General features: G+C 36.7%; 1 protein-coding gene across 8 annotated transcripts in view; it reads left to right on the top strand.

Annotated features, from left to right (window-relative positions):
- Positions 1–12,872, top strand: part of KPNA1 (karyopherin subunit alpha 1) — a 68,597-nt gene that overhangs the window by 30,668 nt on the left and 25,057 nt on the right. For all 8 annotated transcript variants that reach the window (XM_042956393.1, XM_042956389.1, XM_042956391.1 and 5 more), the window contains 3 exons: positions 6,354–6,461; positions 9,564–9,663; positions 12,594–12,688. In XM_042956393.1, the coding sequence (XP_042812327.1) occupies positions 6,354–6,461; positions 9,564–9,663; positions 12,594–12,688 (303 nt within the window). The remainder of the gene's footprint in view (positions 1–6,353; positions 6,462–9,563; positions 9,664–12,593; positions 12,689–12,872) is intronic.

Genomic DNA, 12,872 nt, shown 5'->3' with positions numbered 1-12,872 from the left:
ATAGGAAAAATATGCAGCCAAGAATACTCTGTCCAGCAAGGCTGTCATTCAGAATAGAAGTAGAAGAGTTTCCCAGACAAAAACTAAAGGAGTTTGTAACCACAAAACTAGCCCCACAAGATGACAGGGGACTCTTTAAATGGGAAAGAAAGACCAAAGTGACAGAGACTAGAAAGGAACAAAAAACATCTCCAGAAACAACAACAAAACAAGTAATAAAATGCCACTAAGTTTGTATCTATCAGTAATTACTCTGAATGTAAATGGACTAAATGCTCCAATCAAAAGACATCGGGTGTCAGAATGGATAAAAACCATCTGTATGCTGCCTACAAGAGACTCATTAAAAAATATTTTTTTTTAATGTTTAATTTGAAGAGAGAGAGAGAAAGTGGGGGAGGGGCAGAGAGAGAGGGAGACACAGAATCAGAAGCAGGCTCCAGGCTCTGAGCTGTCAGCACAGAGCCTGACGCCGGGCTCGAACTCACAGACTGCGAGATCATGACCTGAGCCAAAGTTGGGCACTCAACCGACTGAGCCACCCAGGTGCCCCACAAGAAATTCATTTTAGACCTAGACACCTCCACATTGAAAGTGAGAGGATGGAGACGCATTTATCATGCAAGTGGACATCAAAAAGAAAGCCAGAATAGCAATACTTATATCAGACAAACTAGGTTTTAAAACAAAGACTGCAACAAGAAATGAAGGGGGGAGCACTATATCATAATAACAACATATCATATCAACTATTATTATACAATAATAGTAGGGGACTTTAACACCACACTTACAGCAATGGACAGATCATCTAAGAAGAAAAGCAACAAGGAAACAATGGCTTTGAATGACACACCGGACCAAATGGACTTAACAGATATATCTAGAATATTTTTTTCTAAAGCAGCATAGTACACATTCTTTTTGAGTGCACATGGGACATTCTCTAGAAGAGATCACATACTGGGTCACATACCAGGCCTCAACAAGTGCAAAAAGGTTGAAATCATACCATGTATATTTCAGAACACAATGCTATGAAACTTGAAGTCAGCCACAAGAAAAAATGTTGAAAGACCACAAATACATAGAGGTTAGATCCATTTACTTGGAGGCACCTGGGTGGCATTCTACTTGGAGGTTAGTCATTCTACTTGGGGCACCTGGGTGGCTCAGTGGTTAAGTGTTTGGCTCTTGGTTTCAGCTCAGGTCATGATTTCACGGTTCAAGTTAGAGCCCTGTGTCGGAGTGTGCTGACAGTATGGAGACTGCTTGGGGTTCTCTCTGCTTCTCCCCTGTATGCTCTCTCTCTCTCTCTCTCTCTTTTTCTCTCTCTTTCTCTCTTTTATTTTCTCTCTGTCTCTCTCTCACACACACACACATTCTCTCTCTCAAAATAAATGAACTTAAAAAAAATAACATCTTACTAAAGAATGAATGGATCAGCCAGGAAATTAAAGAAATAAATACAGGAAACAAATGAAAACGAAAACACGACAGTCCAAATCCTTTGGAATGCCGCAAAAGGGGTCACAAGAGGGAAGTATATGCAATACCGGCCTACCTCAAGAAGCAAGAAAAATCTCAAATATACAACCCAACCTTATACCTAAAGGAGCTAGAAAAAGAACAACAAATGAAGCCTAAAGCCAGCAGAAGAAGGGAAATAATAAATATTAGAGCAGAAATAAATGATATAGAAATAATAACAACAACAACAAAAAACAGTGGAACAAATCAGCAAAACCAGGAGCTGGTTCTTTGAAAAAATTAATAAAATTGATAATCACCTAGCCAGACTTGTCAAAAAGAAAAGAGAAAGGACCCAAATAAAATCATGAAGGAGAGAGGAGATCCACAACCAATACCACAAATAAAAACACTTATAAGAGAATATTATGAAAAACTATATGCCAACAAATTGGGCAATGCAAAAGAAATGGATAAATTCCTAGAAACATGTAAACTACCAGAACTGAAACAGGAACAATAGAAAACATCAACAGACTGGTAACCAGCAAAGAAATTTGAATCAGTAATCAAAAATGCCCTAATAAACAGAAGTCCAGGGCCAGATGGCTTCCCAGGGGAATTCTATCAAACATTTAAAGGAGAGTTAATACCAGTTCTTCTCAAACTGTTCCAAAAAATAGAAATGGAAGGAAAACTTCCAAACTCATTCTATGAGGCCAGCATTACCTCTTTTCCAAAACCAAAGATCCCACCAAAAAAGACAATTACAGTCCAGTATCCCTGCTGAACATGGATGTAAAAATTCTCAACAAAATGCTAGCAAATCAAATCCAACAGTACATTATAAGAATGATTCACCACAATCAAGTAGGATTTATCCTTGGGCAATAAGGATGATTTAATATTCTCAATGAATCAGTGTAATACACCACATTATTAAAAAAGATAAGAAATACATGATCCTCTCAGTAGATGCAGGGAAAGCATTTGACAAAGTACAGCATCCTTTCTTGATAAAAACCCTCAACAAAATAGGGATAGAGGGAACGTATCTCAGCATCATAAAGGCTGTATACAAAAGACCCACAGCTACTATCATCCTCAGTGGAGAAAAAAGGAGAGCTTTTCCTCTGTGTTCAGGAACAAGAAAGGGATGTCCACTCTTACCACTGTTATTTAACATAGTACTAGAAGTCCTAGCCTCAACAATCAGCAAAAGGAAATAAAAGGCATTCAAGTCAGCAGGGAAAAAGTCAGACTTTATAACTATTTGCGGATGAGATGATACTCTATGTAGAAAACCCAAAAGACTCTACCAAAAAATTGCTAGAACTAATATATGAATTCAGTAAAGTCACAGGGTGCAAACAACATACAATGATCTGTTGCATTTCTATATACCAATAATGAAGCAGCAGAAAGAGAATCAAGGAATTGATCCCATTTACAATTGCACCCAAATTACAAGATACGTAGGAATAAACCCGCCAAAGAGGTAAAAGATCTGTACTCTGAAAACTGTAGAACAAAAAAGACACTGAATAGCCAAAGCACTCTTGAAAAAGAAAAGCAAAGTTGGAGGCATCATAGTTCTGGACTACAAGTTATATTACAAAGCTGTAGTGATCAAGATTGTATGGTACTGGCACAAAAATATAAATATAGATCAATGGAACAGAATAGAAAACCCAGAAATGGACCCACAACTACATGGTCAACTAATATTTGACAAAGCAGGAAAGAATATCCAATAGAAAAAAGATAGTCTCTTCAACAGATGGTGTTGGGAAAACTGGACAGCGACATGCAGAAGAATGAAACTGGACCACTTTCTTAGGCAATGCACAAAAATAAATTCAAAATGGATGAGTGAGCTAAATGTGAGACAGGACACCATCAAATTCCTGGAGGAGAACACAGGCAACAACCTCTCTGACATCAGCCATAGCAGCTTCTTACTTGACATGTCTCTGGAGGCAAGGGAAACAAAAGCAGAAATGAACTATTTGGACTTTATCAAGATAAAAGCTTCTGCACAGCAAAGGAAACAAAACTAAAAGGCAGCCTTCAGAATGGGAGAAGATATTTGCAAATGACATATCTGATAAAGGGTTAGTAATCCAAAATCTGTAAAGAACTTATACAACTGAGCACCCAAAAGTCAAATAATCCAGTTAAGAAATGGACAGAAAACATGAATGAATTCCAAATTACGGAAAGAGTCCAAATGTCTATTGACTGATGAATGGATAAAGAAGATGTGGTGTATATGTACAATGGAATACTACTCAGCAATAAAAAAAGATGAAGTCGTACTATTTGTAATGAAGTGGATGGAGCTAGAGTGTATTATTCTAGGCAAAATAAGTCATAGACAAATACCGTATGATTTCACTCATGTGGCATTTAAGAAATGAAACAGATGAACGTAGGAGGGAAAAAGAGAGGCAAACCATCAAACAGACTCTTAAACATAGGGAACAGAGTGAGAATTGCTAGAGGGGAGGTTGTGGGGGGAGATGGATTAAATGGGTGATGGGTTTTAAGGAAGGCAGTTTTGATGAGCACTGGGTGTTACATGTAAGTGATGAATCACTAAATTCTGTTCCTGAAACTAATATACTATAATGTTAACTAACTGGAATTTAAATAAAAACTTGAAATTTAAAAAAAGAAATTTTTGGCCATTTTCCAAATATATTCCCCTACCCCAATCTTAGAACTCCAGTGCATGTGTGTTAGGCCACTTGATGTCCCACAACTGACTTATATTTTGTACAGTTTTTTCAGTCTTTTTTCCATCTCTTTTATTTTGGAGTGTTTATATTGCTATGTCCTTAAATTCACTAATTTTTTCTTCTGCAATATGTAATTGGCTGTTAATCCTATCCAGTGTGCTTTTCATCTGAAAAATTTTATTTTTCATGTCTAGGTATTTGCTTAGCCTTTTTGTTCATCTCTTCCTCTCTCTCCTCATGGCTGTACTTTTACCTTTCAAATATGTGGAATATATAACAACATTTATAATGCTCTTTTCCATTTTGCCGTTTTTGTCATTTCTAGGTGATTTTGATTAATTTTTCTCTCTTCTTTTTAGTGCTTCGTAGTTTCCAATTGAATTCTAAGAATTATGAATTTTATCTTGCTTGTTGTTGGAGTTCTTGTATCTTTAAATACATATAGTTCTGAATTTGTCATTGGGTTTAGTAAATTACTTGTAACGTTTGTTTTTACGTTTCATTGGGCTGGAACTTTAATATCCTTTAATCCAGGGGCTAATTTAGCTTTAGTGCTGAGTCCATTTCCTTCTGAGTGTTGTACTAAATGCCCTTTATATGTTAGGAAGTGTTTTCTGTGTGTGTGTTTTTTTTTTTAAGTTTATTATTTTGAGGGAGGGGGCAGAGAGAAAGGGAGAGAGAACCCCAAGCAGGCTCTGCTGTCAGCGTATGCCTGACATGTGGCTTGATCCCACAAACTGTGAGACCACAACCTGCGCTGAAATCAAGAGTCGATGCTTAACCAATTGAGCCTCCCAGGTACCCTAAGTCTTTTCTATCTGGTTGAAACATGAATATCTCTTGACTGATATAACTGTCAAAATTGTTCTGCATGTTTGTTGGGGGTGATTCCTTTCCCAGCTTTTCCTTACACACCTGTGCTTATTAGCAGGAAGCTAAAGACTCATGGGGAACTTTCTGCAGATTTTTAGAATTCTCTCTATATTGATCTGTTTATTACTCTGCCTGTGGATTCTAGTTGTCTTGGCCTCCTCATTTCTAAACTCTGTCTGCTCAACTGAGTGAGCCTGTAGACCCTGTTTGGGTGTTGTCTTCCCTGTGCGACAGCCTGAAAACTCTGTGTAGGTAATAATCTGAGGCAGTCATAGGGCCAATCTTACTTCTTTCCTTTTCTGAAGGATCAATGCCTGGTCTGCCTCTTATCCATTGGCCGAAACCTGTTATTTTATGCATTTGTCTGCTTTTAGACAGGGTTGCATAGGGTGAGAGGATAAGGTATTGGTCCTCTGTCATGGTTTGATGAAAAAGTGAACTGCCTGGGACTATTGAAGATATAATGGAGGGGCGCCTGGGTGGCTCAGTCAGTTGAACGTCTGACTTCGGCTCAGGTCATGATCTCACGGTTTGTGAGTTTGGGCCCCATGTTGGGCTCTGGGCTGACAGCTTAGAGCCTGGAGCCTGCTTCTGAGTCTGTGTCTCCTCCTCTCTCTCTCTACCCCTCCCCCGCTTGTGCTCTGTCTGTCTCTCTCTCTCTCTCAAAAATAACATTAAAAAAAAAAAGATACAATGAGACACCTTAGTGGCTCCCTTTAGGTAGAAATATTCTTGGCCTACACAAATTGACGATTTAAAGTTAGTTTTCAGGTAGTAGTCACATGTCATCACTGGTTGTTGGACGGGTTAGAAAGGTTGTGAAGTCTCAGTCCGTTATTTTTGAGGTTAAGGAGGGAAGTATTAAGCCATTCTGACATCATTTTTATCCTTTCCCACGATGTATTGGTAAGACCATAGTGTTACCAACTTCACGTAAAGGAAAGGGGAATGGCCAAGCGTGCCTCGACTCCTTTTTCACCCTTACTCTTCTTATATGTCGTGCAGTGTTAGGCTTCTCTTAGTAAGTTTTACCACATCAGGTGTTGGTAACAGCATATTGTGATTGTTAATTGCATTAGATTATAAGACTGGAGAATTCTGAACTAGTTCCTCATCATGAAAGTTGAAGGTGGCACAACCTTTAGAATTTTTAAAATGATTTTCAAAAAGCTCCATCTTTTCCTTATTGCCTTTTAAGTGGGGAGCCTAGTTTTTTGATGTTTAACTCCTTTGTATTAGAATACTTGGTAATGATTTTTTATTTTTTAGTTATTCAAGCGAAGAAATGTTGCTACAGCAGAGGAAGAAACAGAAGAAGAAGTTATGTCAGATGGAGGCTTCCATGAGGCTCAGATTAATAACATGGAGATGGCACCAGTAAGTAAGATCATGAAAGAAACTCTTTTTAGTATGTTTCTGAAGATATGAGGCTTAGCTTTCTATTTGGGTTTTTTAAAAAGCGGTTAGTAAATGGCTACAGAAATTACTTGGCATTTCATTTTTGAAAAGAGGTCATATACTTAATATCCTGGTTCATTAGATGTTTTTTATAGTTTGAATAATATACAGTTAAACAGAATTAACTAAATTGTGAAGATTAATTCAGCTTTTAAAACTTAAAAAGATAATTGTAAAATTATTCCTTAAAAGTTGAATAACAAGGGATACTTTAAAGAAAATCCCAGTTTGTTATTCATTTCAGTTATCAAATTGGGCATGTTTATATGATTTTAAAAATTGGTTCCATATCACAGCTGTTGGCTTTTCTATTACAACCTGTTTTATAACTTTCTTGAGGTTACATGAGGATCTAAAAATTATGCTTTGTTTATATGGATACCTGTATAGATTTCTCATTAATCAGTTATGTTTTAATAGATCATATATAGTTTTCAAAAAAAAATCTTTCTTCTACCTCAGTGACCCAATTTCTTTCTTCATTTGCAACCTCTGTTACTGGATTCTTATTCTTCTTGAGAAAATAAGTTTTCTTCCTCCTCCCTTTTAAGCAAATTGTGACATATTGTGCACAGTATCCTATATATATTTTTCTACTTCATAGATCTCTAGTTTTTATGGACCGTTTTTTTTTTGTTTTTTGTTTTTTTAATTAGGAGAGCAGTTTAAATCATTTTGGAATCTATGTAGATAGACATTGTAGCCAACACTATGATTTTTTTTAAATTTTTTTTTTAACGTTTATTTATTTTTGAGACAGAGAGAGACAGAACGTGAACGGGGGAGGGTCAGAGAGAGAGAGGGAGACACAGAATCTGTAACAGGCTCCAGGCTCTGAGCTGTCAGCACAGAGCCCGATGTGGGGCTTGAACTCATGAACTGCAAGATCATGACCTGAGCCAAAGTCGGACGCTTAACCGACTGAGCCACCCAGGCGCCCCAACCAACACTATGATTTTGTGGTGAATTCTTCCAGGCCCTTCAGAAAGTCAAGCTGTCCATTTTTTTAAGTGGATATTAATAGGAAGTATTTTGTGGATTATAATACTAAGATTCTATAGAGGAAACAACTGTAGGAGATTGATTGGTTGATTTTAAGGAATTGGCTCATGTAATTGTTGGAGCTAGTAAGTCCAAAATCCGTAGGGCAAGTCAGTAGGCTGGAAATTCAGGTAAGTGTTGATGTAGTTTTGAGGCTTAAGTTTCTTCAGGAAACCGGTCTTTGCTCTTAAGACCTTCTTCAACTGACTGATTGAGGCCAACTCACATTTTAGAGAGTAATGTGCTTTCCTTGATTATACTAGTTTAAATGTTAATCACATCTAAAAATTATTCTTACAGCAATATCTAGATCAATGTGTGTTCAGACAACTGGCTACTATAACCTAACCAAATTGACACATAAAATTAACTATCCTAGTAACATTCCTTGGCAACTTGGCATGTATACACAACTCCTTAAACCATACTGAGACTCAGATAAATAAATAACAAAGTTATACCTCCATGTGACATGATATAGTTACTGTTTGTGCAAGTAAAAATGTACTAACCTCCCCGGAAGAAGATGCAAAGTCTTTGAGTGATGTTCAGTTCTCTCCTTGATATCCTGTTACTTAAATGCTGGGATATAAAATTAACAGTACTTAAATACCATGAATGTAAAGTCAATACATCTTACATTAGGGAATAAGAGGGAAGAAAACGTGTGTGTGTGTGTGTGTGTGTGTGTGTGTGTGTGTGAGAGAGAGAGAGAGAGAGAGAGAGAGAGAGAGAGAGAGAGAGAGAATGAATGTGTATATCCAAGTGTATCCAGACATTCATAACAGAATCATATAGATACCTTTGTTTATTCAGGTATCAGTTTTGTAAGTTTCAAAGTAGTTACTTTTCTGACTGTTAAGAGCAGAATGCTTCATTCTCCCAGTTGGGATTTGCCAAGTGTTTGGTAAAGTGCTGTTTACCAACCAGTGCTGTTGGTAAGCACTGTTTCCCAACCAGCTATCATTGACAACTCAATGCAGTTTTCTTCACAGTTCATCTTGTTGACTCTAATATTTCATGAAATGACAGGAATTTTATTTCATTCTGACAGGTGACCCTAAGAAGTAGGTTAACTGCTAATATTGGGGATGGGTTATAGTAAAAAGTGGAAAAGTTCTAAGAAAGCAAGAAAATAATGGAAAACTGAAAAGTTTTAATAAAGAAAATAGAAATTTTAAGTAAACTTGAGTCAGCTGTTGAATTTGGTAGCAGCTAGAATCTGTGAATTACACAGGATTATTCTATACTCCATAAATATTTATTGAGCATCTTCTATACACCAGCCTTCGGTGATAGAACAGTAAGATGGACAGGGTCTTTGGTTTTCACAAATCTGCTATACTGGAGGAATCTGGGCAGTAAACACATAACTGAGAAAAATACCTGATAGTGAAAAGGGTTGGCATAGAATTAAAATAGAGTGATAGAGATGGAGCAGTTCCTTTAGATTTGGAGACCATGAAAAGCCTTCTTTTAGAATTTAACAAATTTGTCTGAAAGACAAGGAACAACCAACCATGTGATGAGCAAGGAGAGGAAGAATAATAAACGCCTTCTCTTAGTATTTACTCATAAGATTACTTTCTTATTGTCATGAGCTTCTTTTTTCACAATATTTATTTATTTATTTATTTATTTATTTATTTATTTATTTATTTATTTAGAGATGGGGGAGGGGCAGAGAGAGGGAGAGAGCTGAGTGTGGAACCCACGTAGGGCTTGATCCCACAACTGGGAGATCACAACCTGAGCCACTCAGGTTGCCCCCATGAGCTCCTTAATGATAGACAAAGTATTTGGCTTTGTCACATCGTTGATCATCTCAGACATTTCTACATGTAAAGATTATCCTACCTTTGTGTGACTTTTCTAGATAAATATGATTAACTTAATAATGTTGGCCACAGTTTATACTGTCTTTGTTTTCCTTTGATTTAGAGTTACAATTTTATCATTTTTGCTTTTTTGTGTTTCCAGGGTGGTGTAATTACTTCTGACATGATTGAAATGATATTTTCCAATAGCCCAGAGCAACAGCTTTCAGCAACACAGAAATTCAGAAAACTGCTTTCAAAAGGTGAGTTCTGAGTATGTTAAAGTACAGTTGACCCTTGAACAACAGGGGCTTGGACTGTGCAGGTCTACTTGTAACGCAGATCTTTTTTGATAAATTGAGTACAATATTGTAAATATATTTTCTCTTTCTTATGATTTTCTTAATAACATTTTCTTTTCTCCAGCTTACTTTATTGTAAGAATACAGTATGTAATACATAACGTACAAAGTAAGTGTTAATTGACTGTTGATGTTATTGGTGAGGTTTCCTGTCAGCTGTAGGCTATCAGTAGTTCAGTTTTGGGGGAGTCAAAAGTTAAAAAGGATTTTTGACTGTGTGGGGATTGGCGCCCCAAGTTTTGTATTGTTCAGGGGTTGACTGTATATTTTTTCATTTAGATAAAAAATACTACTTTCCCATATTCTGTTTTTCACATCATAGGTAAGTTGATTTGGAATGTGTCTATCAACAGAATAAAAGGACACTTATAGACATACATATAATTATGAGCTATGGCTAATTTTCGAATTTATTTATTTATGCAATCTTACCAGGACCAGAAAGGAACATTATTTTAATTTCTGAGCTATTTTATAAAAGACCTTAAAGTGATAAGAACAGTAGTCAGTATTTCATGTTAATTCAAATTGAGAAACTCCATTCTTTAAAAACAAAACAAAACAAAATGTTTTTGTTTGTTTTTTTAAAGATTTTATTTTTACATAATCTCTATGTGGGCCTCGAACTCAAAACCCTCAGATCAAGGTTTGCATGCTCTACTGACTGAGCCAGCCTGGCACCCTAAGAAAAACTGTCAAAATATCACTTGAGAGGTGCCTAGGTTAAGTTGGTTAAGCATCCAACTCCGGCTCAGGTCTTGATCTCGTGGTTCACGAGTTTGAGCCCCGTGTCAGGCTCTGCTGACAGCTCAGAGCCTGGACCCTGCTTCAGATTCTTTCTGCGTCTCCCTCTCTCTCTGACCCTCCCCCACTCATGCTCTGTCTCTGTGTCTCAAAAATAAATAAAAAGAATTAAAAAAATATATCATTTGAAAGATCAGTGTTATTGCTGGGCATGGTAATTATTTATTTATTTTTGGTATAATTAGGGTAGAATATGATACTTTTGCCATTCTGGGCAAGTAAACAGAACTACGACTCTGAACCACATTAAAATGTTGATAGTAAACATTGACCTTAAATAAATAGCTGCTACCCTTGGCCCAGTACTAAGGTATAGTTTTTTGGAGTCATTAGTGATAAATTAATATATTCCTTGAGGGAACTGGAATAAAAACCTATAACATATAATTTACATTTTTGTGTGATACAAAAATTACATTTCTCATGTGACAGTTTATTAATATTTGAAGGCTATTATCATGTACACTTTTCCCACTCCTCTGGTCTCTTTTCAGCGTGCTAAGCCTAATGGCTTTCTCACACCATGTGACCTTTTAGGGCCTTTTGCTGCTTTCTACTACTTTACTGCCTAGATTCTAGTTTCCTAGCCATCCCTCTTAAAAATGTGGTAACTAGGGGCACCTGGATGGCTCAGTCGGTTAAGCATCCGACTCTTGATTTCGGCTCAGGTCATGATCTCAGGGTTGTGAGATTGAGCCCCATGTGGGGTTCCATGCTGAGCATAGGCCTGCTTGACATTCTCTCTCTTCCTCTCTCTCTGCCCTTCCCTGGCACACATGCGTGTGCGTGCCCTCTCTCGAAATAAATAAACATTTAAAAAATGTGGTAACTAGAATATAGTACTTCAGATGTGCTCTCGTTACCCTAAGGTGAGGGGACAGATTGCCTTCCTTGTCCTAGGACTGTACGTTCCAGTAATGTACTCCAAGATAACAGCAGCAGTTATTTTGGTAGTCATGGCACAGTAATGGTTCACTGTATTTGCAGCCATCTAAACTCCCATAGAACTTCTTTTCATGCACATGTGTTTTAGGATTCATCTGTGAAGTCATGTAGATTTTTAAAAATATTTTTATAAATTTCAGTTGCTAAATCCTGCTTTATCCCTGTCGTTTTATTGCAAACTTCAGCTTATTGTTGTTCTTCCTATATGTTATTTCTGTAATCTAGCATTTTAACTACTTCATCTTTATTATAATCATCAAATTTATTTGTACTACCTGAATAGTTGATAAAACTGTGGAACCAGGCAAAGAACAGGTCATCAGAGCGCTCTCCAAATTAACATTGAACCATTAGTCACCTTTGTTTCATTAAAGCTTTGGACTTGTCTAAGAATCCCTACTAGTACTATAATCTGTCATTTTTCTTGCATCGCTCTGTGAATGTCATCAAGAACTTTGTCAAATCTCTTGCTGAAATTACCATGTTGATTGTTTAGGACATTTTCTGTTAACCCAACAGGTTTCTACCAAATGATTTCATTTATAAAATACTCTGTTGTCATAAATGAAAAGTGAGATTAAGTTGGCAAGTCATCCTTAATGAATTCTTTCTGGCTCCTATTTAACACTGCAGTTGTAAAATTAAATCCTGCAGGCACATGCAGAGTCAGCTAATCCAGTTTATTAAAACAACTTCTTTTTAGAGTAAAACCCCATCTACAGAGAAGGGGCTAGAAGGCAGAATTCTGAAATAATAACAGTGGTCATCTTTGGATGTTTTCCCCCCTACTTTCTTAAGTTTTCTAAAATTATAGAAGCAATGGCTTTAATTTTTGAGAATTCTGCCCATCATTTCCATGTTAATGTGTACTTTATTGTGAAACCTTTTGAGCTACCCTAGTCTCAAAGTGACTGCGCTCCATTTTACATTTAGAATTTTACATTTTATTTCTTAGATTTCCAACATGAAAGAGATGCTAAAATGGAGGGAGGGATATTATGAAGTAAATTTGAGCTCATAAATTCCTTGGATTGAAATGAAAGAATTATTTTCTTCTTTCCTTTTATTTTATGGGGAGACAGAACCTAATCCTCCTATTGATGAAGTCATCAGCACACCGGGAGTAGTGGCCAGGTTTGTGGAGTTCCTCAAACGAAAAGAGAATTGTACACTGCAGGTGCGAACCATTTTCATTTCTTGCCTCATATTTTAAATCCCTTTACAAACTTACATTTTATATACAGCTTTGTTACTTAGGTTAATTTATACAGTGGGTTCGTTTTTGATATGATGTTCCTGACAACCACGTTGCAAGCTGCTTTTGATAGCTTTGTCGACATCTAGGCCCTTGGTTTTACTCT

This window comes from Panthera tigris, chromosome C2 (genome assembly GCF_018350195.1).
Source record: "Panthera tigris isolate Pti1 chromosome C2, P.tigris_Pti1_mat1.1, whole genome shotgun sequence".
NCBI classification, from domain to species: domain Eukaryota; kingdom Metazoa; phylum Chordata; class Mammalia; order Carnivora; family Felidae; genus Panthera; species Panthera tigris.
This window is presented reverse-complemented; position numbering and strand designations above follow the sequence as displayed.